The sequence below is a fragment of the Wasmannia auropunctata genome, unplaced genomic scaffold (assembly GCF_000956235.1).
Source record: "Wasmannia auropunctata unplaced genomic scaffold, wasmannia.A_1.0 LD336041.1, whole genome shotgun sequence".
Classification (NCBI taxonomy): domain Eukaryota; kingdom Metazoa; phylum Arthropoda; class Insecta; order Hymenoptera; family Formicidae; genus Wasmannia; species Wasmannia auropunctata.
In genome coordinates this window covers 585605-613241 of record NW_012026849.1, presented here as the reverse complement: position 1 = coordinate 613241, position 27637 = coordinate 585605, and the positions used below count along the sequence as shown (strand labels likewise).

The window sequence follows — 27637 nt, the reverse complement described above, 5'->3', positions numbered from 1 at the left end:
ATTCACGCCATGCAGGCCAGGATACCCCACAGGTTTCGCGATCCAGCGACGGCGCCCCTCAGGAAACTCAGCGTCGACCTCATCAAGACCTACAAGCACATCAACGAGGTAAGAAACTCCGTTGTCACGATTTACCTGCGGAAGGCTCGGCGACGGCTCCCGCCGCCGCGCCGAAATCTCCGCTACGCATTTCCTTGAGAAGAACCCTTTTTTGAAGATGTGTATTAATATATTTTTTATCCCTTACGCCTATATTTAAATTGTATAATTACATATATTTATATTATTTACATAAATATATACAATATATATGCACACACATGTGTGCGCGCGTGTGTGTGTTGTAAAGTCAATGATAAATCACCGCGTCAAAAATTTTACGATACGCTGATCAAGAAGGTATTCGAAACAGCGGTATAGATATATGGGATTCTATCGCACCGATAGCTTATCAGGTCGCACCAGTTAATTCTATCTCTCATCCGTGTAAACTGTCTGAAAGTTTTTCGGAGTTTCGAACGATCCTTGCCGTAGAAGCGTATTACGAGCGCTTGTATCAAGCCAGGGCCGAGATGTTCGAAAGTAAAGTTATCGGCGTGTATCGTTTGTTCAGGTACTCCTACGTTTTGTGCACGGTGTGATGGATGGCTCCCTATATTTGGATTATGAGAAAATATAATATCTTTATTGGAGCTCTAAGTGTCGCCTATCGATTACCGACGCAGGAGAGTGGGAAGCGGCAAACTTTTAATTTCTAACATTTATAGCACCTTTGATAAAAAGAGGCCTGCAAGCAGCAGGACTGTACATATCTATAATTTATATATTTATTGCAGATAAATAGGTAGTCTAGACACTTTTTATCTACGGTTCGAATCTTGGGGTCTGGATTTATCTAATTTTATCGTGTAAACGTTACAAATGATTATTTCGTGTTTTACCTGATATTGTAATTTCCGATTATATTTGCGATATTTCAATGCAAATATTGACAATAATGCGAAGATGATGCATTTTGTAAAGATGACGATATATTAGAGGGAATAATTTGAAAAGCAATTTTATTATTATCATTCTTTCTGATAACACTTATCAGTTGTAAACCATTTTATTCGATCATATTGTACACACAATCGTATCGTTAATTTATTATGCGGTTGAACGTTATCTTTCTCAATAACCTTTCATTTTTTTTCTCATTTCTCAAATAACGTGCGTTCTAAAATTATTTATTATTTATGGATTTCGAATCAAGTCTTCCGGATTGAGATCCAATAAATTTAATTTCCCAGTCGTAATCTCGAGCCGGAATTTCCTCATATTATCTTTACGCATTTCCCGTTAGGAGAATTTGATGTGGGCACCAAATTGATAAGCGATTTGATCGCAATTATCGAACGTAAATAATATCGCGATAAGACCAAACGTTACGATTCTGACGTTAAGATTTTCGAACGGAGAGACTGATAGTATTCATTTGCGCAAGGACTACGTGGATTGTTTACCTTCAGTTATCGAGCGATTATAACGTGCGAGTGAATAAACAACGTCGCGAAATCATTATCAGATCGTGTAAAGGGTGGGAACGTGAAAACTCACGGAACGCGCGGAATGACTCGAGATTCTTGTACTTCGATTTTTGTGATTTACCACAGATTGGACCATTCCTTGAAAGTCGTGCACGAAGAAAATATATCAGTAAAAATCACAATGAAATTTTTGTTATCCTGGAATGCTGACATTATGACAAACCTTATATTTTTCCTAAAAAAAATTATGTGTTTTATTTTTTGTAAAATAACTATTATAATTTGGATAACACATTTTTTTAAATTCAAAACGACTAAAGTGAGAAAGAAATCTTAATATCTGCGTGTAATTACTTTAAGCTGTGTATAAGTCGTGTGTTTTATTATATAATGAAAATTAAATGTTATATAGTAATTTTTAGATATGTAATTAAAATTGTGACATTATGATGTAATTATAAATACATCGTAAGTTCACAGCACAATTCACAACAAAAATTTTTTATAACGTGAATTTTTACCAATGTAATGAAAATAAGATTCCTGGATTTGCGACAAAATATTGTAAAAAAGAATATATTTTTTATATACTGTTATACGATATTTTCTCCGTGAGACACAAAAATGGAAATCGCGCCTACGCGAAACGACACAGTTCAGAACGGACATGAATCGTTCTGTCGCGAGCGGACGTGGGAAGGTTGCGGGTTCTACAAATGCACCTTATATGAAAAAACCGCCCGTTACATCGCCTGATCGTTAGCTGCATCGCGGAAATTTCATCTCGGTCCCGTAACGATGACGCGTCGTCGAATTCTGATCGGCGGGAATCATATAGGTGACCGCAGCACCGATAACGCGCGCGCTGAATAATCGGGGATACTTATCGCCGAACCGGTCCTGCATTATTCGGCTAATCCCGTCTTCCGGTTAGATCATGCGACAATTGCGTACGTTATACGTTCGAGATCGACGATCGCGGCGCAGGGGAAAGCCTGATCTGCAAGCGTGCTAATGAATGCGAATAAGCAAAGCTGCCGTTTCAACGGCAGCGTCGTTCGTCTTTACTCGAGCAAGTTAAGTTCGCATTTGTTCGCTCACTCCGCTCGGTCCGGATCCGGGATCCGGCTGGTAGGTGAACGACTATCCATATTCCCGACGGACGAATTGTATCCGACGATCGAACGCGCGGCGCGTCTCGCATCTCTAGCTGATAAAACGCGCGCTGCACGCGCTATATCGCGTCGTCGTCGTCGTTGTCGTCGTCGTCGTCGTCGTCGTCGTCGTCGTCGTCGTCGTCGTCGTTGAAGCTGTGTATTTTATCGGCGGCGTTACGAGAGGTAACGGTGGCGCGCCATCAATCGTCGGGTGATTACGCAGTCCTCGCGAGGCGCCGCGATTTGTCCATAACATAACGATACGCGCGCGCGCGCGCGATCGATCGGGGCGCGATCGAAGAGCAATATAAAGCGGTGGGTGGCGGGAGGAGCACACCCGCCAGGGCTCCGTCGCGTCGCTATTTATGGATCGACGACGATATACGGCAATTATGCGGAATGCGAGGGAGTCCGTCGTCGCGCGCGGTGGGAACCTCTTCGTTGTCGATTCTTTGAATTCTTCGCGGATAAATTATTCACCGATTCAATCTCGTTGGTCGCGAGGCGCGGGCTCGTCACGTGGTCCTTCGGTTATTGAACGAGACGGGCAAAATGGGGACGCACACGCCGATTGTCCCGGGACAAGGCAGAGAAGGCCATTTCTCGAAATTGTTCAAGGTGTTTTGAAAATGGGAGGGGGGGGGGAGATGGCTATAAGGGGGCGCAATGAGGTCAAATGCGTCGTACTCTCTGCCTTATTGAAGTAGTTTTAGTAATTTCGAAAAGTGGTGATTTTCTCCGATTGGCATACTCTCTTCTTTCGTTCTTTTCGTCAATATCAGCGCGCACGTATCCGAAAAGAACACCGGTGAGCTCTTTTCGCTACAATTTCACAATTTTATATTCACGCCGCGTATTATTCTTGCGACTATAATATCTCAGGCTGCAGGGAGTTTCATCGAAGTCACGTCTGTCTAAAGTTAATTGAATGCGGCTTTATTAGACGTTCGAAAACTTAGTCCAGAGTACCTCTTATTTTTAATTGCGTTGCGATTTACGACAAACTGACGCAATTATTGACGACGAAGTTACGGGGGATAATAGTCCGTTTGGAAACTTTCGCGCCGTGCGTTCTTCTCTTGGCCGACCGACTCGCGTCGCGATCGATCGGCGCGAGTACCCGGTCAAAAACCCGGCGAGGTGACACGAGATTCGCGCTTGGTAACCCAAGTGGCCGGCCGAAGCCATTAACACGTCCCGAGTGGTAACTGGTAAGCGGTCGCGAAGAAGACCGCGGAAAGAAAAAAGGGGATAACGGCAGAGAGAGAGAGAGAGAGAGAGAGAGAGAGATCGACGAGAGATGATGGGGGGAGGGGGAGAAAGGTGAAAGAAGAAGCGCGTGCCGGAGCCAGGGGGCCGGGACACCGGGGGACGGAGTATGGAGCCTGTAGCTCGTTCGGTGCATTCCAGTGGTATGAGGTCCGTCGACGCCGGAATCCTGCATATCCGTGGATGCAGGTCGACTAGCTATGCGCTTAGGTGCCAGCCGTGCCGACTCCGTGCCGGTCCATGGCAGTGCGGTCTCTCGAGCGGCCGGTTCGCACCGATTATTCGTGGTATCATGTGAGTTCCGGGAAAAAGAGACCGGATATTAACCTCCATTCTCCTCCCCTTTCTCCGCTCTCCTCGGAATAGATCCGCAATGGGGCGCCGCGCGTCTTATCTGGTCGCGGTCGCGGCACTTATCGTCACGCTCGGATATCTCGTTCACGGTTTACGTCTTGGAAACTTCGTTTGGCTTCGTTTGTCGTACGGAATCCCATTTTTCCAGCGATTTAACGTGTATACGTCGCGCGTAAATATCTGTGAAAAAAAATACTTGGCTTTCAAAGGTCTTCAAGAGCGATCGCTGTAACATCGTTCGTCTTTGGCTCGATTGCGGTCAAAACCGATCGGTTCCCGAACTGATTGTCAGGTTCCGGCAAAAGTGTCAGTACTGAGGAAGCTGAAAATTAATTGGATTCTGCCATGAGATAATTTTTGCTCTGCAAACCGAGCGAGAATGATGGGGGCGATCTCTCGTCGTTGAACCTGTTGCATGTTTCGACGTTGTAATTTTTATGACGGTGCTGAAGGCACGGCGGCGAGCGCACGGATAATGACGGATTTAGGCGGACGCTAGAGATTCCGATCTATAATGAACGCGTAATAATGGAGGGGCCCCGCCACTATACCGTTGCGCGATAATCGATAAAAAATCGCAACGATTTACACCCTAACGTTATGTTTCAAGCCGCTGAATATTTCATACACGGTTATTTCCAGCAAACACCACGGTAATATATCGCGTCAAAGTATTTATGATCGCCCGTGCATTACCGCGATATTTAGTATTAATTCCCTCCAAGCACATCGTTAAGGAATGCAAACAGAATTTTTTCCCGCGTCGCCATAATAACCGTAACGATGCGGAAAGCGATTTCTAAATTAGAAATGTCGCACGAATTGGGGTCGCGCGGGCCTCCGCACACGTTACCTTGTTTACCTAATGAAACGTAAAGAAAATAGAAATTCATTCCCACATTCTGTGTTTTATCTTTAAGGCCCATCTACATAAGTCGCAAACGCAAAATGCAAACGCAAACGCGTTTCTCTCTTTCTTTTCTTTTTTTGACATTTTTTTCTTTTTTTCCTCCGCGTTTGCGGTTGCGTTGTGCGTTTGCGACTTATGTAGATGGGGCTTTACGGACCGCTCAATCATTTTCCTTTGTTTTTTTTTTGTTATGATAGAAACTGGATTTGATTGGATGCCATTTTGCGTAATTTAACTTGAAATATTCGAGCGAATAATGGGAACGCGAGGTGTCAGGATTTCGTTAAAGTTGAACCGTAGGTATTCCCGGTGCCGCATCTATCACGGAGTCAGAATTATCCCTTGTGCAACATCGCGCGCGACGACATACGTGGACAAATAGGGAACGCTTCGAATCCGACTCGGCGCGCGGAGCCGAAAGCCAATAAAGTCAATTCGCGCGGCGGGAGAACAATGGACAAGACCGCGAAATATTTAACATATATACGAGAGAAGCGTACCGTCTGTCTTCCCGCACTCGTAGCCGAGCCCCGGCACTTTGTTTCGCGAGTTTGTGAGATCGAAGCGATGCGCGAGCTCGTGTTGCGAGACAGATGCGGAAAAGGAGGAAGAGACATGAGTAGGAAAATGGTCTGAGAACATTTTCTCTCTCTCTCTTTCTCTCTCTTTTTCTTCTTTCTGCATTTCTCTTTCCCGGCAGTTCTCAGGAATCGGCCGATGTCTTTCAGCGGAGGGCCACGATGCGCCACTCCCTGAAAGTTCGCTCTCTCTCTCTCTCTCTCTCTCTCTCTCCCTGCAGAATCCGTAATATCGTCCTTCGAAAAGTCCGCCGAAGAAAATTACGTCGCGAGCCACTTTCGCAAAAGTGACATATTTTAGCTTTATTATCGATCGCGCTCTAATCCTGGCGCGCGCTACCGCCGCCGCTCAAATCCAAATCGCACATTTTCACAGAAATTATATACACCGGCAAACTTACGTCGATACACCTGGCTTACACATGCGAGACATTTATTTTTAAAAGTAACGTAAGAGCCGGCAAAGCCGAAATCTTGCCTCGAATCGATATTATACATGTACATATGATGTACATGTTGAAATTATAATCAAGCCACTTCCATTTTGTCGGCTATTTTTGAAATATGGTAAGTGGCTCATTTACATGAATTTGCTACGCTTTGAAATTTATATTCGACATAATGCGCTGTTTCACGTCGTTTTACGGGGGGTGCGTGCCAATATTTTTAATATCTTAATAATTTATTAAATTTATTAATAAATCAAAGAATTTCTAATGTACGTGTCATAAGGCAATAACTTTGCGGGATGCGCGTTTTGCTACCGGAATAACGCGTATTATATATATACCGAGAAGTCATCGCGGGAAAGTGCGTAGCGTTTTATTAAAATCGGTTAACGTGAAACGATCGGTGGCGCTTAACTCCGCGGCTTCCGGCCCGGTGTGAGGAATAAGCCTGAATTATACTCACACTATTTTGGATTTTGCTTCGGTGAGCCGCAACGTGGAATCGGGCAGCGGCACCGGTTAAATTTAAATTCAAACGGCGTTTAAATTTGAAATTAAATCGGTTGCAACCTGACCCCGGGGGTCGTGGGTCGAAAGTGCAACCACCGCGCGTCCTTTCGGAGCGAGTGTTTCGTTCGCGACTCCTTCGTCGCCGTCCGATGCGGTGCAACACTCGCCCGTTAGTCGCGCGAAGAAAAAAACTGCGTAAATGCATGCGTACGTATATAGCGATGATAATTAATTTATTAATCAAAAAGAAATGAAAATTTTTTCCGGTGCCCTCTTGGAAATAGTTATGTAGCTTTGTTAGAACGGCGTATATGTGCAGATTCCGAAAAAGATCGATGTGCGGGCGTTGACTCGGACGTTCGGCCATTGACACATTTTCGTCTTACGTCGCGAGGTGGCAATTTGTAGAATAAACTTTGCGTATTGTACTCGCGATATACGGTGAAAAAGAAAGAGAGAGAGAGAGAGAGATTTTCATGAGACCTGGGTCCCACATTTAAGTTAAGGGACGGCAACGACGAGGAATCGAATCCCATCGCTCGAGGCGCTCGTCACAAGTCAGAATAGCTTCGCGAATAATTAAAGACGACCCAGATGCCGTCCGCTCGTCCCGTGTGTACGTACGTAACGTCCCGCACTGCACACTGGAGGCTGCACTCAGCCGAGGAGAGAGAGAGAGAGCGAGAGAGAGCTCTCTTCGAATTCGGTGCGGTTGCACCGACGACGAGAGAACCTCCTCGCCAAATTCGCGGAGTTTGATTCTAATGGAAACCCAGGCATAGAGTATTCGTAAAGCGAAAAGCCTAATATAAACTAAAAAGTTAGTTACTGGCGGCGGGAAATAATGTTAAAAGGCAAAAAAGATGTGAGCGTCCTCCGGACTATACTTTGTATTTTTGCGCTTGAGAATGTGTTAAAAGATACTTTGCATTAAGGCTCTGTGTTATGCATATCGCATAGCGCAGCGGCGCGAGTGAGGGCTGTTGGCAGGAGCCACCTTTGAAGGTGCTTTCTCATCTTCTACGAAGTCCTTGGCGATGTAGCCTGTTTTCGGCGGTGTGTATGTGTGCGCGTCTACGTGCGCGTATTCGCTCACGCCATAATGCGGGAGAGATATTCAAGGACTCCGACCGAATGCCGAAAGAAGATGCGGGAATCGGGTTGAGACTGCGTTGAGATTAAAGGCCTCCGCGGAGAATTAGCGGCTGCGCTTCTACAACGTCGTAACCAGCCGGTTTTGCACCCGGAACGAAATACTAACGCTTCCCTTCTTGTACACCACTTGTGCAGCTCTGCAGAGAATCTTGAAATTTCTCCAACCATTTTTTTGTTTACTTTCCATGGTAGACAAAACAAAAATGTTTTAATTCGTGTAAACTGTGCAGCTTCTTATATGGGCAAATCTTTAATGAAAATTAAATTGGTTTCTAGTTGAAATTGGAAATTCTTTAATATTTTGCACGATTTTATCTGTACCTAATTTTATTTGTTCTCTTTTCGGAAACTTAAATGTGGAAGTATTAGTCACCTAGATATATTTGAAGATGTCTCAGAAATATCATTATGTAAAGGGATATTTTAAATGCGTGTTCACACACACACACAAAATAATGATAATTTAACTATATAACATTTTCATAATATAATGTCTCGTCTATTTTAAAATCTCACACACGACCTATTTTTAATAATGTATGTACACACAAGCGTAAATAACTCGATATATAAATATCGATATATAAATAATTGTAACAATCTAATCATTACATAATAATCTATTTCAAATAATTGTACGATTCACTTTAGAATATTATCGAACACCAAAATTCGCCTTTGACCGTGTTGGCGTTTTCTCATTTTAATTATTTGTTAAATAATTTCTCTTTAATTTTCGTAAAATTGAAGGAATGAAACTTACAAAGTAAGTATCACTTGCAAAGCCTGCAAATATTTAGCAAAGCCTCTAGTACGTGAGGCGAAACAGGAACTCGTAGAAAAAATTGAGTCAGCAATACGATGCAATATCCTCGCCTTTAAATAGAGCGAGAAGGGAATCGAAAATTTTTGCAATTTCTCCACCGGTCACGGTTGAGCGATCACTCATTTAAGAACAACGCAATCCCCGCGCTATCCATCTTAATTCATATATTAAATATACTCCGTCGCAAGTAATCTTCAATGGCGTCATATCTAAATTTCAATATGTACTTAATCCCCTATCTCGCGATTCATTCGTTTTATCGTTCCAAGAGGCATTTCGTGGTAAGAGCTTCGTTTCTTGTTGTATAAAATAACACTGTTGTAAAAAATAAGAAAATGAATAAAAGCATAAAAAAAACCGTGAATCTTACGTCCGTAAATTGTGAGATAAATGTAATAAATATATTTTGCTATATTGACCATATACGATAATGCAGTACAAGCAGAATATACGCGAAGAATTTTTTTAAGCTGCTTCTATAAATAATAGCTGTATATACGTAATCATAATAAAATATCGTTAATATCGGAACAAGAAACTGAAACCTTCGAGCGAAAGGATCGGGCAAGAAACGCGAAGTTTCCGGAAAATCAGGACGTATGCATCACGTCGTAGACGCAGCCGCCGCTATTCAAAGTGAAACGCGAAGGAGGAAAAGAGGGAGAAACGAGCGATCTCCGGGAATCTGCGTCGCGCGTGAAATTCGACGTAAGTAGGTTACAATAAAGTCTCGCTAGTGTCCGCCGATGAGCTTGATGTGCAACTAAGCGTTACACGTTTTACGTGCGCCTCGGCGAAGAGCGCGCGTGTCTGTGGGAGGACGAGGGGAACGAGGGTTCCCCCCTTCGTGGTTGCTTTCTTGTTTCGTGTCGCCCGCCCGTGAAAGTCCGCCCTGATTTTACCCGATCTCGCCGGGATCGCGCCTCGAATATCCTTCCGCCGAATTTACGGCGGCGGTGGCGGCGGTGGCGGCGGTGGCGGTGGCGGCGGCGGCGGCGGCGGCGGCGGTGGTTTCGTGCCCCGTACAAAGGAACGGCGAATACTAGAGAGTCCACCGTTTCCAAGCCCCCTCCTTCCGGGTGACCGATTCTCGGCCTTGCCGGCCTTGAAACTTCGATCTACTCTCTCTAGCGCCGTCCGCGTTGACGATCGAAAAACGAAGGGTCGGCGAAACTTTCCGTCTTCCCAAGGATTCCACCGCAGTACAAAGAAGATATAGTCCGGATCGCTACGTTTCGTAATGTCGACCGCATCTTACTCAAGCGGTTTATTTCAGAAAAAACATTTCCCAAGAGCTATTTATAGGTGTCTTCTCCGCAAAGGAGGATGCAACTTGCGGCGATGTCAGAGTATCGCTTATCGCGACCGCTCATAAAGTATCATTTCATTTTCTGAATCAAGATATCGCGAGTCGTGGTCGCCTTCCAGAGTGGCGGAACGCGTCAGACAATTAGTTCATAATTCGAAGTATCAAAAAAAAAAAATAAAGACAACTCGCGAGCATGCCACTCCGGATTATTCTCGCGATCCCTCCTCCAGCCAGATCTACTCAACGCCGCTAATTAGAGACGACGGCCGAGTTTATTTTTCGAGGATGCGCCGCGCGGTCAGTGTTGCACGCGCGTTAGACGCGTTGCCTCGCGAAATAAATCATACAGCCGCGGCAACCGCGGAATAGGGGGAGAAGGTGGAGGAGAAAGAGGAGGAGGAGGAGGAGAACACGAGAGAAGAGGAGGAGAAGAAGGCTTTAATTTATCACGCGCCGCTCTCGCGGTCGCTATGATAAATTAAAGCCCCGCTCGCGCTCAGATTTTCAAAATCCCGCCCCGAGACGACGCGAAAGGGGAGACGCTTTCGCGAGCTCGCGCACAATAATTACCCACGCGGAATTACCTACAACTTCTAAGCCATTGTCCATTCTGATCTCGTCCGACAGTAATTTCGCTCTCGAGCGGATTAAGCACGGCGCGGCGCGGCGCGGCGCAGCACGACGCGACGCGACGCCGAGACTTGTCTCTCGCGCTTGCCTGTCTGTCTGCCTGCCTGTCTGTCTGTCTGTCTGTCTTTTTCTCCTCCGTGCCTCTCCTCTTCTCTCTGCGGCTGTTCCTCTATCGGCTCTCTGTCGTCTGGCCGTGCCGAAACTTTCCGCTGACCGTTGCTCAAGCTTGGTGACTCAGAAACGCAGAAACGGCTGCAGGACCGGGCTAATATTTTTCGGCGCCCTGCGCGCGTCACCAGACGCGTCAATTCGAGCTCGAAATCTTCAGCTCGTTCGAGACGACTTCGTACTGGGCGGACAGGGCTTGCTATTTTTAAAGAAAAATCTTTTCCAGGGTCATGTCAAGATTTCGTGTGCGTATACGTATCTTTTACAAGGCGTACAATTTTGCGTGAAAAAAAGAACATTTTAATTCTCGATATTAAAATCGACGGTAGATTTGCTAATTTCTAACGTCAGGAGCAAAGATTTTCTATTTTTTGAGATTGGTAAAAGAAAAATCCAAGGAATTCTCTTGCGTGTGCAGTGTTTCCGAGCGAGATTCCGATTGCAGGCGGATCGCGGTCTGCAAGTAGCCAGATTTGCGCGTCCTACCATTGTGTAGCGCGTTTATTAATCGTGACGGCGATGGGACATGTTGCGCGTGACATCGGCGAGGCTTTCGTCTTGCGACTGGCTCGGTTCGTGAGAGGCGAGAGAAGTGGCACATATAAGCGCGACGCTCTCCGGAAGGTCGCGAAACGGCCGTCGCCGTCGTCGTCGCCGCCGGCTTTCTCGCTCGTTTCGTCTGTCACTTCATTCATGACTCGGCTGATCACGTCCCTTCTATCTACCTCGCTCCCCCCTCTCTCTCGCTCCCCCATCCGCTTCCTCTTTCCTCTCCTTCCAGGGTCGGACTGTGTGTACCAAGTCGCCGGCCGGTCGTTCCGGACACTGTTCCGTTAACCCCTTCACGGAGCACCGGAAAGATATTTTACGGCGGCCGTATACAGGATACCCCGCGCCGTCGCCTGTAATCTGCCTTTGTATATATGTATCGACGTACGAATTACGCGATGAACTTTGGAGTTTGTCCGCGGAACTAACGACATTGTTACAATAACGAAGCGTATACAGTTTTGCTGTTAGTTCAACGAGTAACGATAACGAACGATGAAATTAATGATACACGAAATTACTGTTGTTTTTTTTTGTTTCAATCGAAAGCTCTAGAGAAGAGAGAGAGAGAGAGAGAGAGAGAGAGAGAGAGAGAGAGAGAGAGAGAGAGAGAGTAAAGAATGTTCGTCGGTGAGTCAGAACATTTCTCATTGACGATTTGTTGGACATAATGAAAGTATGAGAGGGATAAAAAGCAAAGCGTTCTCTACTTTCCACAAGACGGATGGTCTCATTCAGAGTCATGTTATCGGTAGTGTCGAGAGAAATTAATTTTCTATACGTAGTCTTCGGCGTTACGTGCAATAAATTGTATCACAAATATACGAATCGCGTTTCTTAATTGAGACGCGATGATTTTATTCGTCGTTCCTAGTTTCCAGCTCGCGGAGAAGCTTACTTTCTTATTTCCAACTTGTTAGCTGAGAGTATCGGTATATTTACTTTTCGAGAAGGACAGATTTGAGGAAGGCACGAAGAATCTAAATTGTAATTGTAATCACACCGAGAAAAGTCGCTTCTCTTGGTGCCTTGTCTTATCGAGGTATACGGGTATCGAGATACCACGGGTCGGCCCTGCCTTCTTCTTATCTCTCTTATCTGTTCCTTCCGATCCTCTGCTATCTTGCTCCCTCTTTCTCCCGTCCTTCCTCTCGCTCTCCCCCCTCCCCCCGTCTCTCTATCTCTTTTCTTGCATTCTCTGAATCCTGGATCGTACGGCATTCGTCTCGGCGAGGCGGATATTCATAACGGCTTCGCAACCGTCCGATGGCGTGGCGTTCCTCGTCGTTTCTCCTTCTTCCTCCTACTCCTTTTCCTTCTCCTCTTTCTTTCTCTCTTTCTCTCCATTCTCCTTCGATAACTCTGCCAGCAAAAAATATACGTGCCATCATACCCGCGACGACGTTGCCTTGCACTTGGATGCCTATAGATGGTCCATCTTCGCGAGAATATTGAGGAGAAACGAGTGTACAGCAGTTTTATTCAGAATCTGTGGGAGTGGAGGGAGGGAGTCTCGAAGATTCACGACTACAGAGGATAATCCGAAAATTGAAGAAGATCACATTTCAATCCGTTGCAAACGAATGACGTGATAAAAAAAAATAACGACTGTACTCTGTAATATGTAATAGCAACCTATGGGATCTATTCAGGGACAAAACTTGTTGATATTAACATAAAATAATTTTCCCCATTGAGTTAACCGGAGCTAAACCGAAACTCCGCGAGTTTCTTTTATACTCGTATCGTAAACAAACTCATAAAATCAGTCTGAAACGAAAGAAAGGCGGGACGGGAGGGAAGACCTTCTTTCGATTGCGGAGCTACGTGCGTATAACATTGCTTGAGGATAAATTCTGGCTCGAGCAACACTTTCGAGAGATCTGTATATTAATTCTAGAAGTATAGACTCTCTTAGCTATATAACGCACTAGCGGAGTTAAATCAGGTTGCTCCTCGGGATAGCTCCTCCACGGAAATTGGGCGCTGCCGAGGTACTTTTCGCGTTATCAAGGAGGTACCTCCTCGTCGTCGTTTGATTCCTCTGGCATCTCAAATGGCTCCCGAAATATTTGTCGAACGAATAATCTTGTTTCCTCGTATGCTGAACGCTTCCTCCCCTTCTCTCTGTCTCTCTCTCTCTCTCTTTCTCTCTGCGCGTTTCGCGAATAACGATCTACCATAAGTTCTGCTCGTGTTGAATACTCGGGTATTCACGGGCAATATTTTTTTTTATTCACAGAGAAAGGCAACGGAGGCGGAAAAAATGAAGGTGGAATGCAAAGCTAACTGTCGTGTGACGCTGTCCGCGCTGGAATTTATGTCGACTCGTCATCGTCCAGTCAGCTGACGATGCGATCGCGTTTACACGGCACCTCGGCGCGAGCGCGCTTTCGAGGGCTCCTCTAGCACGTCGTCGGGTGCGACGCACTCGCGGTTATATTCCGCCGCTGTGTATGCCGATCCGGCGTGAACGTGATTTATAAATAACTCACCGAGACCCCCTTTCGCGAACAAAAGTTGCGAAGTCGTACGCAAAAGCGGAAGTTCATTAAGCGGGAAAAGGCGGGAAAAGCATTTTGCTCGAGGAGAAAGAGAGAAATTGAAGCGCGTTTGTAGCTTACGAACGCGCGTTGACTCGACAATAGGAAGGCTACCGATGTTCAATAATGCCTTAATAAATCATTTCCAATACGCGTGGTTCCAAAGTTTTGCAGGTTTCCCCCTGAAAAGAGTGGACTCTCGCATATCCTTCCACGTTTATGGAATAATTACGAATGAAAATTCTAATATTTTTTTTTTAAAGAAATCTAGAGAAAATAATGTAAACGTTGCGTCTTTCAGGTATATATTTTGTATTGTCTGTAAATATTTTCAGCTACATTCTCGTGGAATTCTGTCATGAACAGCTCTAAGCTCTCTTTACGCTAGAAACGCTCCGTATCTCGGCTTTTGGACACACACAGTTATTCTATCCTATTTCTTCATACAAATATCTTCAGATTCAATTTTTCACAATTCTCGATGGAATTGTCCCGCGGCGGGAATGTTGTCGGGAAATAAGAGGGCGTATCAAAGAGTCAAAGAGTGTTGTTCGTACCAGCGTACGCGTCGCAATTAGCTTCTCTCCCAGGCGGGCGGAGCAGGGGAACCTCTCTGCGAGATGATTTAATCCGGCTTCGTATTCCTTCGTATTTGTTTAAGGGTCCTTTGAGATTCCTCAACGCGAAAATCCACTTAGCGAGACTCGTTTGCGATACAAACACGCAAAAACGCGCTAACCGGCGGCGGCGCCGGGAACGGGTTTTCGAAGCGGGGCCCCGATAGTGCTCCGTGTCGCCAGAAGGAAGCTATAAGGGGATTCATAGCGGGATTATTCCTTACGTCGCGCCGCCTCGCCGGGGCCGAGACTGCGAGGATCCGTACAGGGTCCCCTACGACCTTAACCCTTACGGTATCTAATCCGTTCGGCAATCTTTTTCGGCAGGTCGTATTCATCGGTCTGACAAGAGAATGACACGCACTCACGAGGCAACTGCGTTCGTGATCGCCCTGACGATTTCTTCCTACTATAAAAAAAAAGACTAGGGAAGTGAATACAGGGCACAAGCCCGCGCGCACAGCCCGTTGCTACGCTTAACGGGCAATTCGGTTAATTTGGAAATCGATGTTTCTACCGGAAAGAAAATATCTTTTCTCTTTCTTCATTATCCTTCTCGCTCTCCCCCGTCGTCGCTCGGCTCTCGTGGTCCTCCGGCTGCTTTTGGCGAAGCTAATGGTGAACGCACCGTATGGGGGGCCGGTCTCGTGCACTCGCGCATAGCAACAGAAACGAGAAAGAGGGTGACCGTGCGCGAGGAAGGATGGCGAGAGAGAGAGAGAAAGAGAGGAGAGGGAAAGAGAAAGATACTAGAGGCACGTCGTCGCGTGGAGCTTCTTTCACCTCGGCTTTCTTTACTTTTGCCTCCTTCGTTCTTTATTTTTATCAACATCAAAGTGCACTGTATGTTCATTTTTCATAATATATCTATTATTGTAATCATTATTATTAACAAACGTTTTTATATAATGCAAACGTTTTTATATAATACTGCAAACGTTTTTATATATAATATCAAATAAATTTGTTCTATGCACTTTGTGCATTTATGTGGATCACTGTTATTGCTATCGGAAGAATCTATATTCTCCTCTAATATCTGCATCTTTCGATACTATCGACTTATTTAAAAAGAACAATGGTTTATTTTTAGAAAAGCATTCTCCTTCCTGTAAAGGATACGAGAGCGATTACATATTCGTTCGATCTAAATCCGTGAATGACCTAATAAACGAGTCATTAAGGAAATTGTCAATTATTGGATTGCATATTTTAAACAACAGGTTTTTTTCTGCATCGAAAAAAGGAGAACAAACGCGAGATCTCGATTTCGCTCATTTTCTTGCTCCACGCGGTATATCATCGTTAGAAAATATTGTCCAGACGCTCTTACACGAGATTATTCCGCAAGGCCTCCCTTACCTCCCTCCCTCCCTCCCTTTCGCACTCGACGACCGCGATTCTGAGACTTCAGCCTTCATCAGTTTCTATGTACGGATCGTCGAAAAGCCATACACGCTCCATCTAGCGGATACCTCGATCAATCCGGCTCGTACAACTTAAAAAGGAAACCCTTCCGCACCTGTATGCTTTTGCAGGAGTCCCCCGCTCTTTCGTTTCTCGAACGCTTAGCGCTACGCTAAAGTTTGCGCAGGTGGTTTTTCAACACCCCGTTTGTCCGTGCTTTCGTCTCTCTCTCTCTCTCTCTCTCGCTCCCTGACGACGCGTTGCGATCGGGATAATCAAGAAGAAACGGAGAACGGGTGTTTCAATCGGGGAAGGATTTCAGTGGGGATAGAGATTGTCAACGATAACTGGCACAATAAGAAGGGACGAGAATGAAATCGTATAGGTCTCGTTTGACGAATTCGCGCCGATTAAAGCCGTCTTGTGTCCATGATGCTAGAAGTCGCTCTGAAATTTCGGACGGAGAAAGAATTGACCAGAGTTGCATTGATTAACTGGCCGAATTGTTCAATTTATTAATTACTGCTCCGAGATTTCGGAGTGATCTCTAGTATCGTGGACATAAGACTTAATTCCAGTTTTTTTTTGCCCACGCGATCGAATCGAACCAAGTCGAATGATGACGATTGGCACAAAAAGAATCTGTTCTTGAATTTGCTCATTGACATTTCTCGCATTCGCATAAATGGAAATTGATTCGGAAGATTAACGATTTCATGTAACTTTGTATGACGTTACAGAACGTTATGCAATATAAGCAACCACGAAAATTAATGAATAAATTATCAGTCTCCAAGAAGTCTCCTTGTTTAGCGTCCGATTGTCCTATAGAGACGATTCTCTTCTTGCTTCGTGTCTACAATAGCAAATTACAAACATTGCAGCAGATGCAGAAACGCAATATGTCGAATTTAATAGAAAATATCGTATATAATAAAGACACCCGGCAATGCAATAGACGACAGTAATGGAGACTTCGTCTTAGATAACGGAGAGAGTGACATAGTAATCTACGAAATTAAAAAGAATTTTTATATGGAAATAATCTTTCATGCATGATAGATTCTCTTTCCTCTCTCTATGTATACAAATTAAATTGATAATAAATAAATTAAAAAAATTAATTAATGAAATCGCTCTCATGTAGAGTACCCGGCGAAATAACGCGAAATCGACCGTCTCGCTCACGCGATCTCGCCGTCGCGGGTAACACGAGTTGCCCTGGAGTTGGATGGAGCTGAAATTATTTTTTTCGACGAGCGTATGGAAAAAAAATTCGACCGGGAAATACCGCGCCGCGGCATCGGATGGTAGAAGTACGCGCGCGAATTAAATTTCCGAGTAACCCATATACCGGCGCGAAATAAGGTCGGTGTTCCTGTGTCGCTCCTTCGCGGAGAGGAAGATCCACCGCCTGCGACCGGTGCTGAAGTTTTAACCACGTCGGGTTACATCGGGATACCTTTATCAAGCACACGGAAGTTTCGTTCGCACGGAGAGAGGAGCTTTCCCGCGGTGGGGGAGGCGGGGGAGGTTGGCGGTTAGGCGGGAAGGGGGCGGCTTTGTGCCTGACCCCGGCAGGGGTTTCCGATTTTATCCTTCTCCCCGCGGAGAGAACCGCCATAAATTAAAAAGAAAAAACGCCATTTGTGTTCGGAAGCGGTATTTTAAGCGTTTCAATTCACGGGCTAACACGAAAAGCGGTAGACATTATTTGAAAATCGTGAGAGGCCACCGTTTATCTTCATCCGCCAAAGAGATAGAGAGAGAATGAGAAAAGAGGGTGAAGCTGATGGGGGTGGAAAGGGGGAGAGGGGCACGGGGATCGTGCCATAAATTAAAACAATGAAATGTGGTTTGCTCGGGAATGATACTTTAAGCAGCCGTTTATTTGTGGACTAACGGCAAAAATAGTAAGGCTCTATTTAAAAACCATGAAAATGATATACCGATCGGTTGCGTTTCCCCGGGAAAGACTGGCGTAAATCACGAGGGATATGATGTTTGGAAACGTTTAAATTCCTCCTTGAATGAGAGAATGTAACCGGCATTTCGTGGCACGAACTTGTAAAGAGATAACATCGTGAGAAACTTTTCGACGGTATTTAATACGGATGCTAGCGATTTACTGCAGGAGGAGTTCCATTGACAGATACCCGATCGATCTCTCGCAAATAAGTTTCCACAGATCTCAAATGAGACCTATTGTATAGGTAATACATTTCGCGATATTAATCTAAATCGCAGCACAAAGATCCCAGTTTTTCTTTAAAAAAAAAAAAAAACGTCGAGGAAACTTCCTACCGTAATGCAAGACATTCGGGAGCAACGTGCTTCCTTTCGTGGTTCTTTTCACGATTCTTATATCGTGGTGAATCCAACGGATCAGTTACCTGTCCGGTCCCTTTTGTAAATCGAGCTTTGATAGGCTTGACTGATCGAAATCAAAGATAAACTTGTCTGCCGTGCGCCATCGGCGATTCCGCGCTTCCGGGATCCGCGGATTCGGGGTACCCCCTTCCTCCCCTCGTTTGCGCGAAAGTGTCGGCGTGGGTTCATTAGCCGCACCGCCGCCGCCGCCGCTGCAGTTGCAGCGGCGGCGGCGGCAGCGGCGGTAACACCGACTGCTCCTCGTACTTCTTCGACGGTACAATCGATGCCGAAATAGAGTAACTAGTAGACGCCGATACAGCGCTGACCATCACCGTGTCGATGACCCGGTGGAGGCGTGCCAACCGAACAACCACCGTCCTGCCCGATCCGCGGGGGCCTTCTCTCGCCCACCCTCAATTCTCCCCCCCCCCCTCTTTCCGCGCGTTTCTCTCCCTCGGCCTCATCGCGAGGAAATTTTCGTCGGAGGACCGGAAATCCTCCGTTCGCGCTATATCGCGGGGAATGCCCCACTTGTCGCCGCCGCGATCGTCGATCGTTCTCTGCACGCGCGCCGCGACGCCGAGTCGGATTTTACGCGGAAGCGGCCGACCGTCGCTTTTCAACGGCGTGGTTTTCACGTGGTCGCGAGCATATCGATTCCCGGGACGGAGGCGGCAGATCGGATTCTGCGCCCTTTTCCCTTTTGCCCCCCTCCCCCGCGTCCCTTCCGCGTCCCTTCCATCCTCTCGCGTCGCGCGCCACCACCACCTCTTCCTCTCGTCCCGTATAGACGCGGAGATATTTACGGCGAATTATACGATTCCGCTTTTTTTACGCGGACGATTCGCGGCGCCGTTTTGACCGAGGGAGCGGGAAGAAGGAAAGGATGAGAGAGGGTGGCGAGCTCTTGCGTTTTCTTCGGCAATTTATACATCGTGGAAAAATATAAGCGATCGATCGGGCCAGTTTCTCTCTCTTTCTCTCCTCTCCTCCCCTCCCCCCTCATCTCGCGGAACGTCATGGACCTACAGCCTACATGCGCGAATAATAACCTCGGGCCGCGTGGTTCGTTATGTAACCCCGTTTTCTAGGTCCGGCGGATTGATACAGATAAGCGGGTCGCAACGAACTTTTGGACCAATCGGTCGGTTGTCCGAGCGGAGAGTTACCTTTCCTCAATTAATACGCTGATTACATGAGTCGTCGCGACTTGACGAAGGGTTTCATTTTCGAGTTTTCGATACGTCACATAAAATAGCCCTGATAAATATTAAGAGCGTTTTAATAATAATAAATACGGAACTTTACAACCCGCGGGCACGCACTCGCGAAAAACGAGAGGAAGAAGAGATTGATCATAAAGCATTAGGCAAGCATTAAAAATGATGGCAATATACGATCGTTACATTTGTGAAATTCATTATTATTCAGTTCAATTTATTTCGATTTATTCTCTTGAATTTTTCTGTCGTCATATCGAGGATAGAACCCTGACGAAAAAACCTTCCGCGATTATATATCGGGGATATCGTGACTGATTATATTAATTTCTCTTCCAGGTTTACTATGCGAAGAAGAAGAGGAGAGCACAGCAGATGCAAGGGGAAGATGGCTCGCATAAGAAGGAGAGGAAACTCTACAACGACGGCTGGGACGACGATAATCACGATTATATCATCAAGAATGGGGAAAAGTTCCTCGATCGATACGAGATCGATTCGTTAATAGGTAAGATCGAAGGAAGGCAGCAAGTAATTTAGAATCAGTATCGAGTTAATTGTAATTTATAGAGTAAATATGATATCGCGATAATTTTCCGTCAAATGTTAGTCGATATTTTTTTATTTCTCGAAGATATTTTTGAGGTATATGTAATAAACAATATATCGTTTTTAACAACTGTATTGTTGAACGAAAACATTACTTTTATTCAAATTGGCCTGAATTATTCGACGTAAATACTTATACGTTCTCTCTGTTTACAGGTAAAGGCAGTTTTGGCCAAGTAGTGAAAGCATTTGACCACGAAGAGCAAACGCAAGTGGCAATAAAAATCATCAAGAACAAGAAGCCTTTTCTCAATCAAGCGCAAATCGAAGTTAGGCTATTGGAAATGATGAACAGAGCGGATACCGACAACAAGTATTATATAGGTACGTGAGTGTACACTGTCGCGCGCTACAGTTGAAAATTACCGCGCGACATGACGCCTGTAACGCCTTCTCTTTTTCTGATTACAGTTAAACTGAAGAGGCATTTTATGTGGCGGAATCACTTATGTCTGGTATTCGAGCTGCTATCGTATAATCTATATGACCTACTTAGAAATACGAATTTCCGAGGAGTGTCATTGAACTTGACAAGAAAGTTTGCACAGCAACTGTGTACTGCCCTCTTGTTCCTGTCTACGCCGGAATTGAACATCATTCACTGTGATCTGAAACCTGAAAACATCCTTTTGTGCAATCCCAAACGAAGTGCGATAAAAATAGTCGACTTCGGTAGCTCGTGTCAACTTGGACAAAGAGTGGGTGTCTTAAAAAAAGCGCTAATTAGTGAGCGTTCATTTTCGCTCTTCATCGTCGATTCTTTTTCACTCATATTATCTTTTTCTCTTTCTATTTTGCGTTCGTAGATATATCAATATATCCAGTCCAGGTTCTACAGATCTCCAGAAGTCCTATTAGGAATACCTTATGACCTCGCGATAGACATGTGGAGTCTGGGATGTATTTTAGTAGAAATGCACACGGGAGAACCTCTGTTTAGTGGGGCCAACGAGGTAAAGACCGATCGATTACACAACGTTCTTTCTAACTTGCGCTGAATTTGTAGCTCTCGATAATTAATTTCATTAGCACGAGATGCTACTATTTTCAGCCGTATTGAGATACATTTACAACGGCAAATAAACTATTCGATTTAAAAGCGCATGTTGCGCTCGGTGTAATACAAATATCTGTTTGGCGGCATAAAGAGAGACTTCACGTGTATGATTTGCAGGTTGATCAAATGAACAAAATCGTAGAAGTACTAGGAATGCCGCCGAAACATATACTGGACCAAGCGCACAAGGCGCGGAAGTACTTTGACAAAGTCTCCACGGATGGCTCGTACGTGCTGAAAAAGTCCAAGGACGGTAAAAAATACAAACCTCCCGGCACGAGGCGCTTGCACGATATTTTAGGTGTTGAGAGTGGCGGCCCTGGCGGCAGGCGGATGGGGGAACCGGGCCATTCGATGTCCGATTATCTCAAGTTTAAGGACCTAATCGTACGGATGTTGGACTTCGACCCGAAGACACGGGTAACGCCGTATTACGCGCTTCAGCACAACTTCTTTAAGAGGACAGCCGATGAGGGGACCAACACGAACGTCGCTGCTGCCAACAGTGCGAACACGAGTCCGGCAGTGGTGTCGATGAGCCAGGATCACGGTAAGTCCGATTAACTCGTTTGGCGCCATCCCATTTTGCCGAGTCACTGTGTAACATAGAGGAGAGAAGTACCGAATACGCATTTATGTGCTTCACAATCTGATTTTCTCTGAAGCTGGCAGGTTTTCAACGTTGAACTTTGTCTCGTCTACGTCCGCGTCGTGTAACTCCGTGTCGCACGGGGGTAACCACGATTCGAAATTAACGTTAGCTGAAGTTGAAAACGTGTCAGGTTTGCATTATGTCACAATAACTGTACCTTAAACGATTAATTGCAGCGAGAAATATGATCTTACTATCAAAGTATGGCTCTATGTCGCTTGATTTCATTCATCATTCATTATTAATATCATATTTGATTACTTCACCTAATAATACATTTAATCCATAGTTTCCTCTGAGTCGGTCTTCTCAGCAAATGGGTGCCGCTATAGAAAGAAAAGATTTTTTTGACTTTTTCTCACTGAGCCCGTTATATCTATATAGAGAATTTTGTATAAATATAATAATTAAGAGGCAGGTTAAAATATTTAATTGCAATCACATGTTCTGTTCAGGCTGCAATAGATTTCTTGAGAGCTTACAGGAATTCCCAACGTTTCAAATCGTTTTTGTGAACGATTCAAAAGAGAAAAGATGCATTTGATCACGGCTAATGATATCTCTGAGCTGTTATTGAACTATCTTTGAGTAATTGAGCACAAGGTAGATATAAACAGAAACTCAAGACGGACAGTACTATTGAGAGTTTAGGAAGGTTTTGATTTGTGCAGAAAATAAGAAATTCTCCCTCTCTTTTACTTTTACAATATCTTGAAACGAGGTGTTTTTCAACTGTTATGCTTTTCTTTAAAAATCGAGATTGTATAGTCGAATATAATTATATTAGGCGGTATCGAGGACGTTTGCTCTCTGCATTGAGAAATGTTATAATTTTGCAGAAATATACGTACGCTTGATTCCGCGATCGAGCGCGGAATCCTCCCTTTTCAATGGTACCTTTTATTTTCTGCGCAAACTAAACGATTCTTGTTGTTGCCCGTAGATATGATGGGGGGACAATACGTGGCTCGATGACTGTCGTATCCGCGGGGCGGCGACGACCTGTCCTAGGCCCCAACCCTAATCTTACTTACTAACATAAGTAAGTTCTGTATCTAACAAACAATCCTACACACGCTAAAAGACTAACGATGTCCCTGATAAATCATATCCTGGCCTCGAATGTATTGCGCGAAGCTTTGCTTGCTTGAAGGTACTCCCTTTTGGGACACGGATTGATATTGCTAGCCCGTGCCTCCTGAATTATAACCGACACGATGTACTCTAATACGATTAATGTCTACTGTGAGGCCAATTATTCATTATAACACGAGACTGTCCTTTTTGATGACTATATCTTAGAACATAAGGACAAAAAAAAAAGAAAAAACAAACAAAATAGCATCATGTCACTGCTGGAATATGTTTCTTTTAAGCGTTTTTTTTTCGTGTTTTCGCTGTGATTAAACAAAATGGCAAATTGTTTTACACAAATGTTGTCGGGGATGATTGTCGCAGAACATATTCCAACTGAAAGTACTGCATCTGTGTTAAGCGAATTTTTCTGTTTTGTAGAAAAGTCTCTCACATCATTGTCTTCTAGTTTTTTTTTATGCATGCTTTAGCTGCTTGCATCGTGCACTTTACAAGTGCAATGCTGTAAATGGGACATGAAGTTGTAACGTTTCTGTGAAATAAGTCTTGTCCATATCGGTAATATATATGTATATATATATATATATATATATACATATATGCATTTATACTATTATGTACCCCTCTTCTTAAGTTTTGCCTAATGTAAAACCTCCCCCCGATTGCACATTAACTTATTACGTACATAATTAAGGGAAGCTCACGATGCAAATCGATTACGCGATTACGATAAACAAACAAATCGTAATCTCATATCTCCTTAAGTACGCTACTCATATAACATAATTCGATATTGTCACTTGGATAACTTTGGCGAATCGTTCTGTAAGTATACATTTTGCAGCAAAATAAAATGCATAGTAGGAATTAAGATCGACAATTTCGTTATTAATCACAGCGTGTCAAATATTTCTCGATTAAGAAATGACTTAAGATTGACTTGGCTTTATAAATTTATGATAATGGATAAAAGAAATAATAACAAATCGATATTTGTTCTTAAAAGAATGTGCTGTCACGCTCTTACGAATGTGCGCGAAGAAAAAGTAGCGGTGGAGATTATTGCCTGCAAATGTCCCTGTAGACGTTTGAAATTTTATTTATATTTATTCCCATTAGTGATTATTCGATTGTAAGAGCTAGAGCGGTTTTCGTGGATGATTATGGCATTAGTGTGTATGTATATATATATATATATATATGTATCTATATTGCGAAAAGATAATGTCCTACTTCCCCTACTAACGTTTTCTCTTTTCAATGTCCCAGGACTGGTAACCATGTCGGGACAGGGCAGCAGCAGCAGCAGCGGCGGCAGTCTGCAGCAGATGCAAGCATCGAGTCTCCCTGGTGGCGGCTACCAGCCCATGGACTGCGAGTCCTCGCCCCGTCACACGGGCAGTCGGCGTGCCATAACAACGGGCTACCCATCAACGTCGGCCACTGGGGTGCCCACGTCCGCTCCGATGTCCATGCAATCCATGGACAGCTCCCTGATACAGAGCTCTCTTGGATCGTACAATAGCCTAATACTTCCTGGTATACCCCATTTGCCGGCGATGATGACCTCGCCGATGATTCAGCAGCAGAACTTCTACAACTACGGCTACTCGGCTACTGACACACACGGTATGGTCAGACAGCCGTCAACGGTGTCGTCCGGTAACCAGCGAGATCCAGAGAGAGAAGATAGCCCGATGGTCGGGGTATGCGTCCAGCAGAGCCCAGTCGCTATCCACTAAGGTGGCAGAGGGGGCAACTAACGGTGGACAGTACAGCTCGTCGCGAACGCAAGACCGTGAAGAGGTTGAGTAGCTAGATTTACAGAGATGGCATGCCTTGAATGATGATACCGTGATATTGAATGAGAAAACGATAGAAGAGCGGGAAAAATGGCATGTAAACATCTTGAAAATTCGTCGTTCCCCGACGCTGCTTTCTCATCACAGAGTCAAAAAGGAAGCAAGAAGAAAAAACAAATAAACACGGTGTCGCGATTAGCCCCAACTTCGGCAGTGGATTCAAGAAATTTTTCGGACACGTTGGTTTGGCTGAACAATTCTGAAAAATACAAAAACGAAATTTCCCGGAAAATCCAAGAAATACCGCAAGTCACAAAGCCCAAATCTCTCTGTGTATCAAGAGATCATAGAAACGAAAAAGTAACCTAAGCTCGGCGGCGTTAACGACTGTATGAGAATTCCAACGAGTAGAAGAGGCTACGAGAGAAAAAAATAGAGGAAGGTGTTAGGGAAAACCTCTATTTCTGTTACGTTGCTGAATTTTCGTATTTTTTATCAAGCTGACTGGTCCTATGAGAGTGATATATGTGTCTAACACGGAAGATTGGCGAAAGCTTCGAGCACGGACAGACAGTAAATGGTCTAGTGAGGATGAACCCAGCTGGCCTCTCGGGTCCTGCCCGATTTCCACAAACACTCTTAGCAGTTTTTAGCAGAAACGGCTGAGCGGAAAACTTTCGGCAACCAAACTGTGTGGCCTAGAGAGCGAAAAAGTGATAATTACTATTATTACCGCGTAATAAAAAAAAAGGAGGAAAAAGTAAGAATTACCATTGTAAGCATGTACTCCAATAGAGTTTTATACACGATGTCACGAATGTAAACGGTTTAGCAAGTACTTGCGAGCAAACAGTCGCGTCGACTGCTAGTTATTTGTACAATACACTTAGGTGAATGATAAGAGTGCAGCTTTAGGGTTTAGCTTTTAAGTGTGAGGAGATAAAATACACACACACACACACACATACACAAAACAACACACACACACACACACACACACACAGACATGTAAACTCGAATCTTTTATTTACTTTAATGGAAGACAAGGATGTTGCAAACGTCAGTTTGTTGTTGAACAAGGACTTTAAACAAACGAGGTTTGCGCGGCTTAACAACAATACATATTTATACATAAAAAAAAGCAGTAATAAGAAAGTTAAAAAGCAGCATACACGTAAGATCGAGATCAAGAATGGTATAATCATACAAAGAACCTAGGTACTTTATAATAAACAATACGCGCGTACTCGCATACACATGTTTCCAACGCCAATCGTCATTGATTTTTGCCGTTTTGCCCCGATGGTCGCTGCGCTTATGCCATTCGCACCAATCGTAATGTAGCCCCTTTATTTGTATAGAGGACTCTACTTTTATTCGGCCAAATGTTTTAAATCTCGATTGAAATGCGATTTTTTTTATTATTTATGTATTGTAAGACTAGATGACGAACAAAAATAGAAACTAATAATTTCTTTCTTATTACCATCAACCACATTTTGTCACGAAACTACCGATTGTAAGTGTAGTATAGTACCTGAAGGCAGACCATTAAAATGCATCCATAATCCCTATACCACCCAGATGTTACAAAGGAAAAAAAAATATGACTTAATAGAAAATAATAATAATATATGCTGTAAAGAGAAAGAAATCTTAAAGAATTATGCATGTTGCTTTTCTGTAATCACGATAGTAAAATATGGAAATACCAAATCTGTTTACAAGGTATATTTTATACATTTGCGGCTTTTTATACTCTTCCATACAAAAGAGAATAACATGAATGGAGACTTTAAGATTTGAAGAATAATTTATCTGCATTATAATGTCACATTTATTACATTGTATATGGGATAAACGTAATTAATCTTTTTTGTTGACGGATCTTTACCGATCTATTATTAAATTATTTTAAAACGTTCTGTATCTAATTTTAATTGTCCTTTTGTGGTCTCCGATAAATATGAAGCTACATGTATAATTCCCAATATTACCGTCATCTTTAACGTTTTAATTGCGATATCTTTTTTGTACGAAAATTTTAATGCGTAAATATAAAGCAGCGGCAAAGCAATTTCGTCTGCATTGACTGCGCGACTGTTGTCAAAAGAGCTTGGCCAAAAAAAAGGTATTAGACGACCAAGAGAATTCTTACAATGTATTTTCTGGAAAAGTAACGAGTCTCACTGTGAAATTTAGATTTGAATTCTTGTTGTATTAGTTGTAAATATATGAGAAATATATAAGACACTTTCGAGTAGCTGAGAAAAGTCTAACGTTTCACAAGCCATTCGATCTGCTAAGAATCATTTTATTCGTGCGGCCTTTCGAATGATTTGTATATTTTTATACACCTGCAATACAAGAACATTTGCAGATACGATTTAATGAGATATACACGAGACATTCTATATTGCAACTCAGATGTTGAAGTTTGTTATACTCGAATTTATAATAAGTTACCGAACGAAAACAAATTTTCTAACAGTATCTAATAATATATAAATCACCAACGGACAAATAGGAATACGAAGCCCACTGACACTTGTACCATAAATGTTTTTATATCGCATTGAGATTTACGGCAATCGGTGCTTAAGATACATTAAATTTCAAGAGTCGTAATGTGAGTCTGTGTTGTGATTAGATAGCTCGAAAGCAATGCTTAAAAATAGATAGATTCACTATGACATAAATAAATACCTAAAGGGAGAGAAGAGAGCAGCTCTCCGAAAGATGCATCTAAAAGAAAGAAAGAAGGAAAACGTAAAATGGGATATGTCGCACCTTACCTCAATGACCTTTTTGATAATTTCCGCAGTTGAAGTTGTACAGGATATGATTTGTTAGGTGTAGAGAGATTAAA

General features: G+C 43.8%; 1 protein-coding gene across 1 annotated transcript; it reads left to right on the top strand.

Annotated features, from left to right (window-relative positions):
* LOC105451893 (serine/threonine-protein kinase minibrain) lies at positions 1 to 27401 on the top strand. Its single transcript, XM_011692613.1, has 7 exons — positions 1 to 108; positions 19893 to 20061; positions 20319 to 20486; positions 20574 to 20860; positions 20969 to 21115; positions 21337 to 21769; positions 24236 to 27401. The coding sequence occupies exons 1-7, from the start codon at positions 10 to 12 to the stop codon at positions 24706 to 24708; spliced, it is 1776 nt and encodes a 591-aa protein (XP_011690915.1). The 5' UTR covers positions 1 to 9; the 3' UTR covers positions 24709 to 27401.
* The last annotated feature ends 236 nt before the right edge of the window (positions 27402 to 27637 follow it).